General features: G+C 41.7%; 1 protein-coding gene across 4 annotated transcripts in view; it reads right to left on the bottom strand.

The window, feature by feature from the left end:
• Positions 1-21,141, bottom strand: part of mtcl1 (microtubule crosslinking factor 1) — an 87,872-nt gene that overhangs the window by 32,264 nt on the left and 34,467 nt on the right. For 3 of the 4 annotated variants that reach the window (XM_075482899.1, XM_075482901.1, XM_075482902.1), the window contains exons 4-9: positions 15,250-15,309; positions 12,768-14,147; positions 7,610-7,756; positions 5,351-5,452; positions 3,615-3,836; positions 82-252 (exon numbers count right to left, since the gene is read on the bottom strand). In XM_075482899.1, coding sequence (XP_075339014.1) covers positions 82-252; positions 3,615-3,836; positions 5,351-5,452; positions 7,610-7,756; positions 12,768-14,147; positions 15,250-15,309 — 2,082 coding nt within the window. The remainder of the gene's footprint in view (positions 1-81; positions 253-3,614; positions 3,837-5,350; positions 5,453-7,609; positions 7,757-12,767; positions 14,148-15,249; positions 15,310-21,141) is intronic. The other variant, XM_075482900.1, reaches the window with a different exon arrangement.

Genomic DNA, 21,141 nt, shown 5'->3' with positions numbered 1-21,141 from the left:
ATTTACAGAAGAGTTGAAAAACTCTTGCGCGCATACATTTGTGGCCAAACACCAGCGAAGTAGTCATAAAGCGTCAGGTACCTGTCTCTGATTCTGCAGGGGTCGATCGGGTGACAGCAGAGGGACGGTGGGTCCGGCGTCCGGAGCGTCCCCCGGAGTTTGTGGTAAACACAATCTGTCGTCTCGGTCCGGCTCGCCCTCTGACTGCTCCGTTATCACTCCCAGCTCTGGGAAGCCCTCCAGGTTCTCAAACTGGAACAGATTATACAACCGTGTATAACAAGGCTTTAATTCAGGCACTTCATAGAAACATATCTTGTCTCAGGGTTACAGTCAGTGAGCTTTTCCGACCATACGCTGAGTGGAAGGCAGAGAACCACTGTGGACGAGCAGGTTAACAGCCCGTCACAGTCAGGATGCACACACAGCTGTCACATTTACACCTGTGGGAAGGTGCTCACACACACAAGGATTTTATACTTTGGCGTGAAACAACACACAGTTGGGCCGTACAAAAATAAAGGACACGCTTTAACATTAAACGCACCCTCTTTTCTGTTTTTAACAACAAAGCCTGGTCACCGTAGCCTGGGCGAAAGCCGACTGTTGACTCTGTCAAACAGTCTGGGAAAACCCAAGAGGAATCCGTTTCCATGGAGGGCGGGACCTTACCCAACAACTTAAATTCATTGGAGTAACGGAGTTCCCTTAACCAATCATAATGTTTAGAAATGACGTTGGGTATGCGCCGAGGTTCATGCTTACTCTCGCGAGGCTCTAGCTCGCGAATCACGCTTCCCACATCCGCTTTCATTATACCGGTACCATTTGATAAATCAAACTTTTCCCAAAGCCAGTTGGAAGGAGAGCTACGACATCCTTGCTACTAACAAAATTGACGAGGCATTCCTCTTGCTCTCGTTTTAATTGTGTAATGATCTCCAGAGTTGAGACAACTTCATGGATAGCTTCTAGCTTTCTTCCGTCGCCATGTTTATTTCCGCTGCGGTTGAACTACAATTGTATGGACTACAATGGACTCCGCGCGTGAGTTCTGCGTCACCACTCGCAACTGTTTGCTGATTGGCAAAACACTGAGCGAACCGAGGTAGGGGGATTTGGCCAGACTATGTGCGGAGCCAAAATCTTTGGGCGGAAGTACGTAGGATGGCGTCGCCAGGCTATGGTCACCGGACTCTTAGGGTCAAATGTTAAAGGACTAGTAAGCTTAAAAAAAACTGCTTTTCTGTGAGCAAGCTATTTTTTTACTATGTACAGAACAATTTCTGCAGCTACTGCTGATGTGGGATTAAAAATGCTTTGAACACTGTTTGAATCATGGGGCTCCGAGTTATTAAACAATACAAAACCACGGCAGGATCTTCACTCATCCATGAGCATTAAGGGGTTAAACTACTCAGACTAGGGGGAGAAGTGTATTGTTGTAGCAATGAGATATGAATTCTGAAAATAAACATGCAGAAAATGACAAGATTTTATTTGTATGAGAAGCTGTTAGTGGTCAGAGAACCACTGACCAACCATGTTTGCATTGTGTATATTAAAGAGAGGCAGAATGCATCAAAAATAACTCATGACATGTTTGGAAACTTGTGCTATTATCCTTTTATTTTTACTTAATGTTATCAGATGATAACTGAAGGGTCCCCAGACTGGATGATAGATTTCAGGTGACAGCTTTAGTCAGGTTGGCCCTCTCTGCTCATCAGGCGAACATCGAGAGACACTTTGTGGTTTACATCTGTTAAACTCACTCATTAGTGCTTAGGAATGACTCATTCTGATCATTCCTAATGCTCAGTAAAAAGGCTCTTTAATATGTTTCCCCTTTTTGAAGTTGGATTGCTTGATTTCTTTGTCTTTAGTGTGGTTAACTATTCCTACGATGTGCCACTCATCTTTGTGCTCAAATCTTCCTCATCCCTTTTCATCCACATCTTTTACTGTCAGTAGTAACATTTTGAACAGGTTTTGCGGCTTTCATTAGGCCACTCTGTGTGTACAAAGGTTGCCTCAATGTCAGCAAACTCTATTATGGCTGCTTTTTGATTTCTTTAACTTCAGATATGCTCCATGATTGTCCTTCTATCACCAGAAAACAGCTATGTTTATGCAATCAGACCTCAGTGGAAAGTGTTCAGAAAGTTTTAAAAAAGTAAGTGAACATTTTCATAAGTGTAATAGGAGCTGAGATGCTCTCTCTTGTTCTCACCCTCTTTATAAGTGTGAGACGCTGCGAGAACTCTGTCATAGGTGTAAAAAGAAACTTTACAAAAGGTTAAGTTGGGATTCAAGATGAAGTCAAGGATGTGTGATAAACATCCAGCAAGGTGCTCTGTGGTTCTTCACTGTGGCACCATCTGTTAGCACAAATTAGATTTCAGGACGGGGTCCGAAGTGAAGAAGCTGACGAGTCAGGATACGTAAATCTAATTGAGTTGAAATTACAGTACAGGCTGATATTAAAGTACCCAGCCCCAGATAAAAAGAAAAACCTGTGATTTCAATCAATGCTTTGAATTTCAGTCAGTCAGTGCTTTAAATTGATACTGAACCACAAAGCAAAGCAACTGCAAAAGTAGTTTGTGTCCAAACTTTTACGGACAGCGTGAGCAGAGATGTCCTGTAATCACACAAACTCAGTCTCCATCTTGAGAAAATTCAAGGTTTAAGAGTGCAGTGATCTCCAGGGAGCACCTGAACATTTGAGACAAGCAAAACAAAACATGAATCTCACAAATTACAAGCGCCTCCAACCTGCGGACTGAAAGGATAACAAGAAAAAGTGGAACATCGACCCCCGAATCGACAAGCCAAACCACAAATGGAGTTGCTCAATCAACCGGGCAGCCAATCAACCAGCAGTCCTGCAGGTACTCGAGTCCTCGTGGGATTTAAATACCTCAAGGACAGGTGGTGATTCACGATGAGTCACTTGTTTGTTATCAGTTTCACCACTTCATTTCTCATGACAGACTCTAACCACATCCTGATATGCTGCTTACAGATGTACCATTAACTGCTGCATTTTTGGTATGAGAGCTCACGTCTCATGTACTCCATCACAACAGGAATTAGACCATTCAGCACACCCACTGCTACTCTCACGTAAAGAACAACAACATCTAATCATGTCACAATATAGAGCGGAGGCAGAAAATCTGTGTACATAACATACAACAGTTAGCAAACTATTTGTCCCTTCCGTATTAACTTCTACCACGAGGAACAAAGTATAAATACTGCATAAAGCTCCGACATCTATGTTATAGGACTTATTGGATCTGCTGCTATTGTTCAGTTTAATTCCGTTTTATTTATAAAGCGCCAAATCACAACAAATGTCATCTTCAAAAATGTCAAAAATGTCAAATACGCCAGGACGCCTCCAGTCAGCTGAGCTACTTCTGGTCTAATGTTTTGGATAATCAGGGTTTAATTTTCTGTCTCGTATCTTCACAGACCAATACTAATAAAATAATTCATGGATCACTGAAACTAATCAGCAAAGTCTTTCTCTGCTGATTCAACAATAAACATATTTTAAGCGATAATCTATGTTTGAACCCGCAAAAAAGACGGACCGGACTCACCTCTGGGTGCGCCGTCTTGTCTCCTGAGTCGTCCTTGCGGCCCAGTCTCCAGTGCGTGAGGATCCACCTGAGCTTCATGTAGAAGATGATGGTGTTGCGTCTGAAGAGGCGGACCTCTTGTTGCAGCATGGCTCTCTCCTGAGCCCAGGGCACCTCGTGACTCTGAAGACCCCGAAGCTCCAAACCTTCCCGCTGCACCTCCAGACGCAAACGATCGTCCCCCTGCTGCAGTAAAGAGTGATTTACACCGCCAACAAACGACTAATCTAATTCAAAACGATCACATTGAAACTCTTGTTTAGTGGCATAACTCACGAGTGTTGTGGGGAGACATTCATTCCTCAATTTCAGATATTTTCCCTCATTTTTTAGGGAAGTATTTAGAGTATTGGTTTGATTTTTCATAAAGTAAAAGAAAAGCACATTTGGGGTCATTTGTTGATCTAAAAAATGTTAGAAAATGTCTCTGAGAATTTAATAAAGCTATCGTTGAGATTTTTATTGTAAATTTTGACAGCTATGGTGGCCCTGATGTGCTAAATGCAACAAAACACATCGACAAAAAAAACAACTTTAAATTTGACATTTCAACAAAAACAAATCTGTGTATTTGTAAAACTTGTGTGAGTGTTTTTATATATTGCACTTCCTGAGACATTTTGTTATTTTCTATTCTCATAGACACCCACCAAGTTAAAAAAAACCCAATATAGTACGGTTTGACTTATCTTATATCCATAGGACCATAAACACTTTAAAAACAGGTCAGTCCAAAGGCCGATTTATTTGTTTCTAACTCATGCAAAGGAGTCATTGCGAATCACTCAGAGTGCGTTTTTTTGTCTGCCTTTGTGGTTGTTTTGAGTGTCTTTCTGGTATTTTTTTTGGTCTCTATGTGGGCCAAATGTGTGAGTTGTTTTAAGTCGCTTTGTAAGCATTTAGATTTTCTTGGTTATTTTGAATCTCTTCGTAGTCGTTTACAGTGTCTTAGCGACAGTTTTACACGTCAGCTGGGTTATTTTGAGTCTTTTCTTGATTGTTGTGTTTGTTAACTCTTGGTTGTTTGCACTGTTTTTGGTTGTTTTGTGTCTCTTTTGGAAGAGTGGTACATTTTCTTAAAAAATAATGCATCCATGAGCTGTCTTTTCAAACAAATCTGACACATTTGGGCTCTTCTACGTGACCTCCTTTTGGTAACAAATTCTGCATGTGATGTAATATTTCCTGACATCCATTCACTGAACCTCCCCTAAAACTGGTTGGAGCCCCCCTGGGAGGTCCACCTTTCCCTTTGAAAGCCTATGCTGCTGATCATTAATTCTGCAGAAAGCCAGAAAAACAAAAAACAAAACAAAGAAGATTTTAGATGCAAGAACCAAAATGTTTTTGAACATTTTAGTATAAAAAAACCCCGAAAACTTAAACCACTGTTTCCATTCTATTTTACATTGAACAGCTTGCATTTCAAACACAAACTCAACTTATTCTTTATTTCTTTTTCTAACTCTGATTATATCAACTTTGAAAAATCCTGTTTAATTGGGTAAAGTGAGGCTGCCTTTTGCAAGAGCAAAATCGGGTTATTAAATAAAAGAGTCTGATGTCAGCCTCAGTCTAACGCTGAGCACAAATATTAAAGCTGAAACTTCCCTCAGTTTTCAGTGGAATACTTTTTTTAAATTCTATGCGCTTATGTTGATAATCTGAAGGTGTTCAAACTACGTGTGATTCTGTACCTGAGGCAGAGTACCAACAGCCTCCCGTTCCTCCGTTGTTGCTCTCATCCTTCGTTCGTGATCCAGACGAAACTGGACGTCAGAAGCAGGCGTGTCCCGCAGCTGAACCCGCAACAGCATAACAAACATTTACTTTACATGTAACCAGCTCAGTTAACACAAACTGATATTTTGCTGTATTTAAAGTTATAACTGGGATTTCTAATTAAAATAGCTGGGAAGGCCTGAAAATTCTCAAATGAATTCTTAGTTTCACACAAGCTAAGAGCCAGTTATCTGCATCTTCATTCAGTAACATCACAGCTTTTATGGCCAAACTACAAGATTCAATAGACCTGCTCGGCTACTTTTTCTAAATTGCAAAAAAACATTACTTGTGGTTTAACAGAACAGTTAATAAAGGCCCGAGTAACAAAATGGTCCCGTCATATTTTAAAAGCAGCATATTAAGACAGAGACAGAGCTGGAGCTGCAGGACTCTGACCAAACAATTAGGTCATGTATCACCAAATGAAATCACTGTGAACATCACTTATATGTAATCATCTCCCAAAATGGCCCTAAAAATACTTCTAAATCAGTCTCGTGAGCCAAATACAGCAGCTGGAACAGGAACCGGTGGCGTTTGCTCAACTACTCGAGATAATGCTTATAGGGAAATGGGATGCTTATGTTCATGGTTTTTAATGTGATGATTCATCTTCACCCTCAAACTCAATTACAAGAATATCTCTGCCTCTCCTTCTCATTTTCTAATATGTGCAACATTTTAGAAACTCCAGACGTTTTTTTTTTAAATGCGAGTTGCCGGGACGCTACCAAACCCACCGACAGTAACTTGAGCTGATCATGGCGTGCTGATCCTGGATCACCTCCCTGTCAGTCCAATGTCAAATGCAAATCTCACATGCTGACAGTGCAGTGCTAATCCTGCCATATCCAAGCTGCTTTCTCATTCATTCATTTTACCTCACAGATTATGCTGCAGCAGAAAGCACGGGGACAAAAAGAAACCCGCACGAACGTACTATAACTGACTGTTGTAGTTATACGTCACATCACCACTGCCAGAGTGCTCTGCATTACATAACAGTCGGCAGAATCTGGACAAGCACAAGCGTGAGGCAGCGATTACGAATCACAATACCCTCCGACTGCACACTGAAGGATTTAATATATGTGAGACGTTTGCCTTTTTGATTGCAGTGTGCAAAATACTCTGTGACACTTCCGTGTGCAGGTTACACTTTTACATGTGCCAAATCTCCTGAGTCGAGTTATGAAAGTGTAGCTGGTGGCAATGAACCAGTGCCAGAGGGTATAACTTCAGGCATGCAGACTCAGCTCTGATGCCCTGAATGACCACAAAAAATCCTCACGCCATGTCAATATATCTGTACTGTATCTGTACACGGCTGCTGCGTCATGCTGTTTTAGAGGGCAATAAACTGTCCACCAGCGGGCTAATTTCTTCATATAGAACAAAACATGCGACTGACCGCTAAACAAAATGTTACTGCTCCTCTTAAGCAAGCGTAATATTCTCTACTTGTTTCCCTCCAATCAATAAATCAATCTCGAACTGCTCAGGGGTGTAAGTCGTACAAAATAAATTGGAGCATGTCAAAACCAAGCAAACTTCAGTGGCTGTGGGAGTGGATTTCAGTGTGAAAACAGTGAGCAAATGGAGTGAAATTGTGTCCATCACAACGAGACGGTGGCTGGGGTGTCACTGCACATGCTGGACTGAGTGGCCTTCTGATAAGAGCAAAACTGATAACGTGGAATTCAAATATCAGCCAAAGCTAATTTGAAGTGCATTTTTCCCAGAAAGTCCTCATAAGTTTTGGCTGAAGCCTTCTTGTATACCATATTTGACGATATGAATTTATTTCTAAATAAAAGACTTGTAAATAATCCCATCCATAATACACCCATCTGTTAGGCATAAGTATTTCACGCCTGTGAATAGGACATCATTTGCAGATGAATACCCCTGAATTGGGGTATTAGGGTTGATATCAGAAGAGAAAATGCTTGATTGGGGCACCCAACTGTGTTGGTATATTTCGATCAATATGCTGAGATGTTCTTTGGCAGCTGCTAAGAGGTCAAAGATATGTTACTCTCCTCTTAAACACATTTCCTTCTGAAGAAAACAGCGTCCATCTCAAAAATATGTCCGGATTCATGCTTTAGACTTGGCAGAAGGCCCATACCCCTGGTGGAAGGGAGGTGGAGGAGGGAGGAGGCACTGACCTCTATTCTTAAAGCCAGGGGCCTGTGGTACCTAGTGAGTCCCGTGGCTCCCCTGCTCTGGGCTTGGCCCCCAACCTGGCTCTGGCTCTGGGGTTCCACGCCTCGCTCCTGTCCTAGACGCCACTCCAGCTCATCCCTCTGAACGGACTGAGTGACGGGGGGAGGGAAGGGAAGGGAAGGGAAGGGAAAGGGGGTGGTTGGAGGAGGGTGTGAGGGAGTTTAGGGGTAGGGGAAAACAGGTGAAGGTGGTGGCATGGAGGTGTTGGGGGGTGGGGAGGGCGGAGGTGGGAGAGGAGGGGGAGGGACATGTGTGAAGTGGATTGTCGACAAAAAAGACATAAGACAACAAATCGGGTGAGGGGACGAGAAATGAATGCGGAAGAGGGGAAAACAAAACGAAAAAAACAAAACAGAAAATGGGTAAAGAATATAAGCAGAGGAGGGGAAAATCAACCAATAAACTACAGTGTGGAGACGAACAAACTAGAGTACGAAGAAAAGCGCAAAGAGAAAGACCAACTTAAAGATGACGGCGTATGAGAGAGATGAGAAGAGAACGAGAATGAGGATGAACAAAATCATGGGCTGAAACATCTGGCGGGAACACAAAGAGGAACAAAGAGAGGGAACCAGGGGGAAAAAGAATGCAAAACACCTGTTATGAAGCGCATGCAATGAGGGATACATGAGTCCAAACCAACAACTGAGAGATACCACGGCAAACTGCAGAGCGAGAGCTAGCACGCTAAAGGTTCTCAACACATGCCCGTGCACAGATGTGTGTGTTGTTCAAGCAGTACACTAAGGACAGTTGCATCTTGAGCCTGTGTGATGCGGATTGTTTTCAGATAATTCAGAATGAAAGACAACATCGAAATAAACCGGATGCTTTAGAGGCTTTTAGTTGAGATTTGAGGCATCAACATGCTAGCTGCCTCTGTGTGGAAATTGTTACAAGAGTTAAAGTTATCTGAGAAAGATAAAAAGCGTTCACCAAAGGGACATTTTGTTTTGTATTTTCATTACATATAATTCCCAGATTATGTAATTGTGACTGAAATTGAACTAATATGTGTATGTGAGGCAGTTTTATCTCAGCATGATCTGGATTTCTGAATATTAGCAGATAGTCTGCAGGTTTAAAGAGAACATGGGTGTAAAAAGTTACGTTTTTTTGGTGCTTTATATGACTATGACATGTAGAAATGTAGAAAAATAAGTCTTTGATGAATTTATGAGAAATCAAGGTATTATTTTGCATTTAAAGCTGTTAGAACCAATTCCAATCCTTGGAATTATTGTGAAATGTCAAAAACTTGAACTAATTGAACTACTCTGAGTTGTTACTAACAAGCTTAAGACATCTTTTAAAGAAAATGTAAAAGTTGACCAAGCTCATACGAAGATAAAACCGATATAAAGTTCTTTAGGAGAAATCTCAACTTAAAAAGGATCTAATTACAAGCTTTAGATCAACATATGACGTGTTTTTTGTGTAATCTGACATTTGAGGTGGAGAAAATCAGTGGAACATGCTGAATTTAAGTGCATAGCTAAATCACTTTTGTTATTAATTAGCAAAACATGACAGTGGTCTCTTTTTATTATCTCTTCAAGTGTGCTTCTGTTTCTGTTAAGTCAAAAATGTGAGATACTGCAAAGATATTCATGATGAATTCATTTCTGTTCTTTAGGGAATAATTTCCAGTTAAAGAAAGGATCCTATTGTAAATGCACTTCTGTGAGTTCCCCAATTCTATCTTCAATATGTATAAAACAACTGTCTGGAATACGTCTTGCTGCTGCAATGATTATATTTAGATAGAACAGAATAGAAAATACTTTATTCTTCCACCCTTGGGGGAAATTCTAAACACTTGTTTGTTTGCTCTGTTGCGAAGAACATTTCAAACCATGAGATTCTCTTTAGATATTCTTGAACAGTTCTTGCAGGCTATATCGTGTGAGCTGTTAGTGGAGCAGTCAGCTGTGCCTAAACCACCCAGCTTCACCCAGACTAACCAGTGAGTCCTACAGGCAGAGGAGCAAAGCAGAAACAAGTCATTGGACAGCGTGCGTATGGAGGCAGCTTCAGTCTAGAATCGCTACAAAGCAGTCTCAGTTCTTCGGGAGGGAAAAGTTTGAAGAGATGTTTGTTTTATTCCATACGGTAGTCTGGTTGATTAGAAAAGACACACGAGGTGTCCGCCTGATCATGCAGCACAGACATAATGAACCGGCTCTGAAAGAATACGCTGTAATTTGACTTCCACTAAGCTGTCGTAATACAAGGACAAAAAAAAAAAGCAAGATGCCAGCCAGCAGGGTTCTTCCACAGGCAACTAGCACAGCACCATGCAACCGTTTCAGGCTCCTTTTGTTGAACACAGCTTATTCTAATCATTTCTCTGGTTTGTCTCCCTGGAAACGCCATGGAGTAACAAATCCCACGTGCATCTGTGTGTGTGTGATGACATGCTGTGGACACATAACAGCCACACCCTTTACGTGTCACAGAAGAGACGTTGTAGCAGAACAACTCACAGCCTCAAGAAAGTCAAGCCAAATGGAAGAAGCTACTCCTTCAGTACTTACTCCATTCACACCAAGCACCCCCACACACCTCCGGCCCCGGCTGAGTGGAAGCAGGGCAGCTGCAGACAGAGAGTGCAGGGGAGCAGGCGGGCGGGGTTGCTGGCTATGAGATGTGCATGGAGATGCAGATGTGAAGGTGGCAGCAGTACAAAGCGATGGTGGTGGCGGGGGGGGTCTGGGGAGAGGTGGCAGAGTTGCCAGTGTGGTAGAGCTGGGTGGCTTATTATGCAAGGACGTAATAGTGCATGTCATCCTGTGCTGGCGCTACTGTTGTGGGGGGTTTTCCAAATATCCACCTCTGCTTGAGGATTGGGGTTCGGATCTTTCAAGTCAATTAAACTTGCTTCATGATGGCCCAGGCTCTGCTTTCTTTCCTTACCACAGGTTGACCAGTTGGTAAAGTCTACATCTCGATAAATAGTAAACATCACAGTCCACAACAAGCACTTAATCAGTGGGGAAACTTGTTGACACATCATTGGAGTTAAACTGATGTATAACCCCTTTCAAACTTGGCAACCCCAGGAAAGAAATAATCCGAGAATTCACCTTATTTGCTAAGCCCCATTAAGCCGTCTGAGTTAATCCAATTACAGCAAGTTGATCATTTTGCCCTGGAAAACTATACTTCTCTGCTTTATGAAAAATCCTTTTTGGAAGACAGTTGTTTACTTTTGCTGTCTCAGAATTTTGGAGCCTCATATTAGTGTGTCACAATCCAAAATGACACATATTGAGATGGTAACGTATCCCTAACCCACTGAGGGCTGAATTATTGTAAAATGACAGAAACTGCAACCCATAAATAGTAACATTGTGAACCATTATTTATACTTTTCTAACCCTAACCACGTATTTTGTACCTGGCACCTGAGGTCTGCGCTGTCCACCTACAAGGGTGATAACAAATGAAAACAACAAAATTAAAGGTGGTGAGTCATACATTACTTCTTATCCTGACATGCATTTTGTAGTGCCTAAACCTCACTATGTGGTGTATATTAAGTCTTAATCTAACCATGTATTGTGTAACACCTAAACCCTAGATAGAATATACATTGTAATCTTAACCATGCGTATTTGCCTTACATGTAGCATAATTTCTAAATGCTTTTAGACTTTCGGAGGACTTCACATAATTCTGTTTGCATTGGTTGAACACCTAGGTTCCATCACACAGTGTGAAGGTGAGATTGACACATGCTACCGTAAACAAGCCCCAATGCCTCCAAAACACTCCTTCTTTTCATCTTGGTAAGCATTTGTGACCACATTATCAGTTTCATGTAGTTAGATCTTAAGCTGCATTTCTGTAGGAATACGAGTAAGGAAAGTGTTGCCTTTATTATATAACTGCTACATTTTGCTCTATAGGCTAACCAAGCTATTACATATTTTGCTGTGAGATCAGGTTGAACGTTAGCTTTGCCTGAATTTAAAGAAGTATCCAACGGGTTAAGTGTCACCCCTCTTCTGACACTGTTGGAGTAACGTTGCAGCAGAAAACGGTTTCAGCAGAACCACCTCCTTGAGACTAGGAATGTTCTATAAAACCGCTTTGCTCACAGTCGTCCATTCACAGACAATCGATTCAGCTCTGTGACGACTCCTCCTTGGTGCCTTGCAAACAGTCGGGCAAGGTGCTATTAATTCTAAACTCATTTTGAGTCATTTTGAGTGCAGACATGAGTTGACATTAACAATGAAAACCTGGGAGTATTAGTAGTAATGGATTATCTTTGATTTTTTTCCTTTAATATTTCTTGCTATGTAGTTGAATCACTGCAACTCTCTCAACATACGGGGAGAAGACAGACTTGAGAAAATCCGAACCCATCCTTTGGGCCACATTTGCCTTCAACTTAATGAGATTCCTATCGACAGGGAATCACTGGAATTATTGGAATTGCAGTTGTCTTTAATTAGAGCAGATTTTTTTTGCACACACTGCTGACTTGACCTTCAACTAAGTTTATTTTGGCCTTAAATAGTCCATTAATGACTAAACCCTCACTTATTTCAAACCTAAATGGATTCTCACATTTACAAATACACTGCTGGGTTTATTTATTTTTTATTTTTTAAATATTTTTGGGGGGCTTTTTATGCCTTTTAATGATAGGACAGTTGGAGAGAGACAGGAAGCAGGGGGCAGATAGAGAGGGGAGACATGCAGCAAAGGGCCGCTCAGTGCGGGACTCGAACCGGGGCCAGCTGCAGCGAGGGCTATAGCCTCTGTACATGGGGCGGCCGCTTAACCCACTACGCCACCGACCGCCCCACTACTGGGTTTATTAATGGTTAGCTATGTATCTGGATTCTGCTGTTGTTTACTTAAAGTTGGAGACAATTTCATTCTTTCTGCTACAATATCGCATGTCACGATCGTTTGGACAAGCAGGTGAGATGTTTTTAAAGTTTATGGCTGATTATTGCAGTGGTTGTCAGTCATTTTTAAGTGTTGACTGTTTTCCCATCAAGGCTAACTGGCCAAGAGACCTTATCTTATCTTTTCTTTTTTTAAAGAACAAACAAACAACAACAAAAAATGACTTAAGCTCACCTGGAAGTCTGTCGAGAGGTCTCTTCCAAAGGTGCCAATGGGAGAGTCGCGGGACATGGAAGTGACTGTGGACAGGAAGCTGCTGGACTCTGTCAGGTTCGGCATAGGTGACAGGTCGTCTGTCCTTTCTCTAAGCCCCTCCCCTACGTGGTCCAGCTTCTCCATCAAGATGTGTAATTCAGTGCGGAAAGCCTTCATGCGAGTGTTGATGGAGTCCAGGACTTGAGTGTCTGGTTTGGATCCTTCCAGGCTCTCTCCGGTCGTCACCAGCAGCCGCCCCTCAAAGATCAGACTGTCAGTGTCCGTGATCAGACGGTCCACCGTCTTGCCGAGACGGTCAGCCTCTCGCTTCACATTAGCGAACGACTCCCGCTCTTCCCTCCTGCGATTGGCTAGTTCGGTGGCACTGAGCTCGCTGCCGTCTGAGGGTTTGATGCTTCCCAGTCCTGAGGTGGTTGCTGTTTTCTCAAACAGGTCTTCGGAGTCGCTCTCTCCTCCGATGGGGCCCTCCCTCTTGGGCTGAAGGAGATGAAGCCGCCCTGCGTCCTCATCTTCAGCGGCTTCCCGCCGGCCCGCATCACTGTCTGCGTCGCTGTCTCGAGGGCTGCTGGTACGCAGGCCGAGGTGTGCGGCCAGGTCGCAGCGCTGGACGTTGGACATGAGGACACGGTTCTCGTACTGCAGCTTCATCACCTTTCCGCTCAGCTCGTTTATCTGCATCCTGGCTGATTTAAGCTCCTCCATCATCATACTGCTGCTGGAGCCATTTCCGCTCCCCCCATTCCCAGGTTTGAACAACGCCCCCCCGTTGCCCTCCTCACCAACAGGCCCTGAACTGCTGCTGCTGCTGGGGCCAAACTTGAAGCGATTGAGTTCAGATGTCAGCTGTCTGTTGTGGTCCTCAATCTCAGAGATGGAGCGGCGCAGCAACTCCGCCTCCTCCTCGACAAACTGGAGATGGCGACGCAGCTCGCTGGCCGACTCCAGCGGATCGCCACCGTAAGGCGACGAGGGCATGCTGGAGAAAGGCTCCCGCCCGAAGCAGTCTCTTTCATACTGAATGCGAATATCTTCATTTTCCGCCCGTAAGCTGCGGTTCTCCACCTCCAGCTCCACAATCTTTCTTCCCAGAATGTTGGCTTCCTCCTCCACCAGCTTGAGACGCAATCGTAGTTCGGCTTCTCGTGTGGTATGAGGGCCACCGCCAGAGCACTCCGCAAGAGGAAGGGGGCTGTCGACGTCCCCATAAACAGATTTATACTTCTGCAGCTCCTGCTCAAGTTCGTCCTTCTCTCGGCCAAGTTTCGCCATCTTCTTCCTCATCAGACTGGACTCCTCTTTGGAAAACTGGAGCTGGCACCTGAGGTCTGCACTGTCCTCCTGCAAGGGCGATGGCAAATGAAAACAACAAAATTAAAGGTGGTGAGAGTTTATATTTTCAATACCCCCCTTGATTGTCTGTGGCTGTCAGCTGCAGTCCCATTTCTTCATAGTGAGAACAAACTACGAATGTAACAGATAGTTAAACTAATGTTTTGTCAGAATCTTTAAAAACTGTGTTTCAAACAGCAGGAAAGCAGTTCATCTTTTAGGAAGGGTGTATGTGGGACGCACAAACGCAAATAGAGAGCAGCCTGTCTCAAGTGTAATAAATCAAATGAGGAGCTTTTAATCATTTTAAGACAAACATGTGACTTTTAGGCCGCCTCATCAAAACCGACTGGGTTCATTTTTGGAGTTTGGCACTCTGAGCTGAGCTTCTTAACATTTGTTATTCTTCCTAAATATCTCACCTGTCACTGGAATGAGTTCAAATTTGTTCCCTAAAACAATTTTTTTTTTTTTAAATAATCAGTTTGCAAACAATTAATTTCTCCCAACACAAGGGCTATTTAAATCCCCCAAACTAAAACTTCCACCACTTTATATGTGAAGTATTAATATAGTTTTTAAATGTCTTTGTTATCAAGTGTTTTTATATTTGAACTGTGTTAACCTCAAAGTTTTCTATCTTTGTGTGACACCTGCACACTTTATGAGGAACATACCTGTGATCCAATCTAAAACAACAGCTCTATCAAGACTTTGCTGACATTGTCAAAGAAAAGGTGCTAACTTTACTTTAGATTAATCAGAAAGGTCATAACAAGGGTTGATGTGGACTACATTACATTTAAAAGTGTTGCAAAGTAAAATAGGTCAAAACAAAAAAAGTGAGTAGTCTTTTTCCATGGGATGGGGGGTTAGATCATGTTTAATATACTTTTACTGAGTATTTATCACCTTTACAAGGTCCATGGATGGCTAAATATTCTCCTTAAAAGGCTTTACATTGTATTTTTTTCTTATTTTCCCCAAAAATGGGAGATAATGATACAAAGTCATGAGCCCTTTTAATGTGACTTATTGACAATAACAATATAAATTGACATATATTGTATCTTTTGATGTCTGTTGTAATGTATCATACCGAGATATTTACCTGACTTGTGGATTTCTTGTCTTTAAAAGCTTCCCTGCTTCCTCGTCGCCTCAGTGCAGTCTGTAAAAAGACGAAACAAGAAGGATGTAAAACAAAACTTTGTACAATGTTCTTCCAAAAATCATGACTAATGATTAAAAAGACACGTCACAGCAGCTAATGAGAGCAATAAAAGAGCATTAGTGATGATGATCTCTGCAGTTTTGCAGAGATCTATGCATCCCAATTCTTATAGAGACAGTCGTAGTAGTGATATAACACCAATGCAGTGGAACGACTGCGTTTGCCATCATGTCATGCCAACTCCCTAATGTGAAACAGACGCAGAAACAAGCCAAAGGAGCATTAATCCGTGTGGATGTCTTACATAACACCATCAGGTCATGGCTAAGTCTAATAGTAAAGTGTTTACTCTAATTCAGACAGCAGATCATATGACATAATTACTGCCAGGTTCATTCACAGTCACGGTAACAGCCTAACATCTGGTTACCATGCCAATCCCGCTAGGATTCAGTGGACACCGAGTGTGGTTTTACTTGATGTCTTGTAACGTAAATCATCCGAGAGACAATTCAACTCCTTATTCAGCTGCAAAAAAAGATTCACAATAACAATGATGAGGCGGTTCTGCTGTATCTTTTGCTCTATGATGCACCAGGGTGCTTATGCTCCCATTCAGAGCTGCAGTGTGACACACGTCTTATCCCGGCTCAGATTCACTGGCACATGGAGCTTCTGCAACACTCTGAGGGGAAAGCATCTGCCTATCCAGTGGGGAAATCTGTCCTGCAGCCAACAGTGGAGCAGACAACGCACGCAAAGCCCGGATAAAACTGGGCCTTCTGCATGCCAGCTTAGTCTTACCGACTAATAAAATCATTCATTTTTATCAGCTCTGTCTTACATCAGCTGCAGCTCCATATGACAGGCAGGGGATAGATGAGCACTGAGGGAAGGAAGGCAGAGAGGAAAAGAGGAAGGAAGAAATCCCCCTCTATAAAGGGAAACTGCAGAGCTGTTTCCAGAGACGGATCGCTGGCCTGACGGAGCTATTTAAAGGTTTGGATGATCAGCGGGGCTTCTTTTTAGGAAGCACAACTTGTTATTAATATTTCTGATCTCAGGGTATTACTACTGCTGAAAGTGATAACGAATCATTTTAACAGGGCGGCAGTTTAAAAAATAAACTGCTTTAAAAAAAAAAATCTGTTTTTTATCGTACCAAAACTAAACGACATGCAGATATGAACCTTTCACGCTTATTAAACAGAAAAATGAGCAAATCCTCTTGTTTGAGGGGACAAAACCTGCAAATGTTTGCATTTAGATTAATAAATGACTTAAACAGTTCAGGCTGTTAAAAATGTTAGAATTAAATTGATCGTGAGACCATGATGGTCATGATGGTTTTATGCCTTTTTTTAAATGGAGATTATTGTACTGGTTTCCTTCTCTTTGTCAAAAGGATCAGAACAAACTGGAAGATGTTTTCCTAAGCTTTCCTAAAGCATCAAGATGTCTCAATCCTACCCTTTATAAGGCAGCTTGAATCTTTTGTAGTTTGTGAGTTCATCAGATAATCCATCTCGTCAGGCTTCACACGATGCATTTCCCACACTGGGATCGTGTCCCGTAATGGGAGCGACATTTTGGGGCTGCAGCCTCTGGGAAGCGTGTGTGGAGACGCTCACTGACAGAAACTCCATACGACTATTGAAGCAAAGTCCAATGTGCCGTCTCGTCTCACAGCATGGGAACTTTTACATAAAATCAGACGATGTATCTCCTTCCTGTGGGATGTTCAAAGATGTGGATTCTGTATTCTTTCAAATATAACTGCTGCAAAAACATGTTTTATTCCTCTGATTTCCTGCTCTGTGCCTGGTTGCGTTCTTTTCCTTTGTGAACACACGCAGACAAGGCAGGAGAGTGTGAGTGATGCCTTTGCAAACAGTGATCAGTTAACGTATCATTTTTTGCATCTGCTCATCTGTAAGGCCTTTGTGACATCCTCACCAGTCAGCAAGGGTCTGATGGGTCCAATACTGTGACTGACCACTTGTAACTCAAATATTCATAAAATGCATTGACTGATTAGTCAAAAACATAAAGGACAGCTTGTCATTTTTTGTTCGGAGCAAGCTAAGCTAGCCACTAGACAGGCATTACTTAAATATGTTTAATGGTGATGGCCATAAAGGAAAAGAGGAAAAGCCTGAACTACAAAGGAGGTGTTTCAGGTTTCTCTTTGTCTTCTTTGGGAAAGAGAAAATCCTTTTCTGGAAAATGTATTTAACACACTGAAGGGAAGACAAAACACAACCAAACGCACAATATGACCTATTTTCTGTTACTGGGTACAATTCAGACAGATGTCACACAAAAAGTGGCCTGCAGCACCATCTATAAACCACATGAAAAATCCTGAAATCTGTCCCTGGACCAGTAATAACCCAAAGGTGGACCTAAAACAGTTCATTCAGTAAGAAACGAGGAACCCTCTGAAATGAGCCAAAAAAGAAGTTTAGCTGTCATCTGCTCTAGAACAGATGTGATTTAAATGTTTGATTAAGATTATGAGATACTTTGGTTTCCTTTTATATTAAGTATTTTTATAGTTTGACCTTTTTTGATGCAGGACACTGATGGTCGTCTATGGAGTGATTTCTGCCCTAAATCACTAAATCTTAAGATGATCAAAGTCTGTATTTTCAGATTCATCGAGAGAGTTTTTAATGTGTGAATGAATTGTTTGTGTTTCGCCTCAAAGAATGAATAAATCACTTAAATTTAATTGAGTATTTCCCCTGTGAAGACCAACAGTTAGTCAGTAAACAGAACATTAATCATCAGTGTTACCGCTGCTACTATTTAAGCTCACACTGTGCTTTTTCTGCCTCACTCCTATTTTTACTTGGTATACTGAAAACTCTTCACTGCACACTCTCTGTTGCCGGCATGTACAGTCAGCGTGAATCATTCATGGCCAGACAAATGGAAAGTGTGAGCGGGAACCTGTTTTACCCAAAAGCACAGAGTCTCTGACGCACTCGCTGGCCCCGCGTCAGGAAGGTAGCGCCCACTTAGAAACGGCACCAAAACACAAGCGTGGGCAGAGAAAGAGATGTGATGTGGACTGAACATTGTACAATGGCCTTTGACTTATTTTACCTTACATTTTCTGTGACTTTTGTTTGATTAAGACTTTTTGATTTTTGCTGCTCCAACGAAACATCCCACCGCTTTCCTCTGAGGTTGTTTTCATGAGCACTAGTTTCTAATTTCTCTCAAATGATGTCTCTAATAGTGTGTTTTGATGTTTCAGCCTCTGTGCTGCTATAATTACAGTGTTTTTCACGCCGAACATCAGTTACACGATGTTTCCGTCGAGTTGTTTGATCTCATTCCGTCATAAATCTTCAGGCTTTTCCTTTCAAAGGAAGGTAAACTTATTTGTTTATTCCTAAAATTTACCTTGTCACATTTGATTCTTCAGATCTCGCAAACAGTTACACAGCAAAACGTCTGAGAGGGATGACGCTCTCATCTCATCTTTTTAGCCTCCCTTTCCATCCCAGTCCTGCTTCAGCCATGAGTCTGTGTCAGCATCTTCAACACCAGTTGTGGTGACAGAGCCAATCTCTCCGGGGAGACGGCGGATTAGACGGCGCATCTTGTGCAAAGCTCCTTAGAGCCCCAGACTGCCATAATCAGGGATCCCTGTTTATTGTATGTGTAAGTCAGACATGAAGAAACTTTGAGAAAACAAATCAAACTGTTTGAGCATCTAATCTCGAAATACAGCGATGTGAACAGACCTTTAAATACTGGTTCCAATTGATCAAAATGTGCTATTATATTTCTGTTCTGTATACCTTTTAAAGCTCAAATATGTTCAGAAGGAAAACCAACTCATGCAAATGTTGTACTTTTAACTTAAAAATGTTGCACGTGGTTTAAATGAACCCTGCAGTCGCTTGCTGATAGTTCAGTTACTTTCAACCTTTCATATCATTTCAATTAGTTGAATTTTGCCATTTTCTAGTACCATTAATCACTGAAACTACAGAGATTTTTGAGCCATAAGAGCAACTGATTGATTATTCATTTGCTCACCAAATCAAACTGAACCACAACTGACCAGACACACCACATTTTTCTTTCATCTCGACTCCTGAGAAGACATATCCGGGGCGATGCATTCCTCTGGCAGCCACCAAGATACACTTGACCTTTGTGTTAGTTCATGTGCAAAAGGGCAGGTGTTTTTCAGTGCTGACACAGCAATAATGTCATCAGTGATGTACCTCCAGCATGAGAAATTATACTTTTGATCACCTCAACTGTTAAATGTTTCAGCTATTCAATCTATATAATCAATACACAGCAGTTAAAAATCATTCCCTAATCCTCTCCTTTGTGGCTAAGATGGCTGGTTTTGGTCGTCTTTTTCCTCACACCTCTCCGTTTATAACATGCAATATTACCCATATTACCACCTGCTAATTACACAGTTCAGTCTAGTTTAATCACTTCAAGTCATTTAATTAAGACGAGCCTGATCAAATTTTTTCTGAGGAGGAACATTACAAAATTTTCCTTTAAATTTAATTTGTCAGTTGCATGGAAACCCAATGGGACCCTCCTGGCTACCCAAGGACAGATAAAAATAACTAAAATATTGAACCAGAAACTAATAAAATGAGAACTACTCATTCATGGAGCCCACAGCTGTCAGTATGCATGCCCACAACAAAGTACAGTTCTGGCTTTAGCATCGATGCCGCAACTTAGATGCCAAGAGGATTGTTTTGGCACCTCAAAATCCCCCAAAACTTTAATTTGAAGGCTGAATCAATCCTGTGGTGCTGCTGGGATTTTATCACAGACCACTAAAGCATCAGTAAGATTAGCTTTTCATAAAGCGAGGTCACAAAAACAGGCCAATAATACAGACATGCAAAGAGGTCACAACCACAGCATCGAGGGGTGGCTCAGTAACAGATGGTGTGTTACAGTGAGGTGTAAACAGTTTTGCCCTTAAAAGAGTCTCCCCCGTTCATTGCTCACCTATAGTTTGGAGGCTGTTTGACTGAGTTACCTAAACAGCTACAGAGGTAGCCTCTAACTGCTGATGTCAAGCTGAGATATGATGCGGCCACAGAGGTCTTTCTACCCTACACCTCTTTTTTTTTTCCCCCTAATTTTCAAACATGCGGTCTTCAGCTCCGAATGATCTCTTGAGGCAATTTATCTTATTTTGCACAGCTCTCTCTGGAGCCATGAAAAGAATTATGTGACCTTTTCTTGGGATGTATTGCATCTAGAGTCCTGCAGACAGACTTTGAGTTTCTTATCAAAAATTGCTGCATATTGGGCATCAGAATCACATCATCAAAGTGAAAGTTTGAACATTTTTCTCCACTTTACTCTCGCTCAAGGGGGATTTGACCCTTTTGGAAAAATAAATATTGGGTAAGAGTTGGTGGAATATTTAAAAACTTTACAGTATGTTAAATGTTTGCGTGATGAAATGCGTTCGGTGCTCAAAACATCAGAAAAACTGCTTTGAACATGTCAAACAAGACAAAAAACTAATTTGCATGGTAGAATATGATTATGATCATTAAATAATGTAATTATAAATTGGACAAATTTGGATTTTAATTGATTTGATTATGATTATAATATAATAAATTGGGTTATAATTGCCAAATTTATTGAATTTAATTAAATAATCATGTTACATGATTTACTGTCAACAATGCTGACTCGTCTTCAATCTGAAGCTGTTTTGATGAATTACGTTGACACAGCGAGCACAAGGCTTTAAAAATCCAACGTTTTTAAAGCTGGATTTTTCTGCTCTTGCTTACATTAGTGATTGAA

The sequence above is a fragment of the Odontesthes bonariensis genome, chromosome 14, assembly GCF_027942865.1.
Source record: "Odontesthes bonariensis isolate fOdoBon6 chromosome 14, fOdoBon6.hap1, whole genome shotgun sequence".
Taxonomy (NCBI): Eukaryota; Metazoa; Chordata; class Actinopteri; order Atheriniformes; family Atherinopsidae; genus Odontesthes; species Odontesthes bonariensis.
This window is presented reverse-complemented; position numbering and strand designations above follow the sequence as displayed.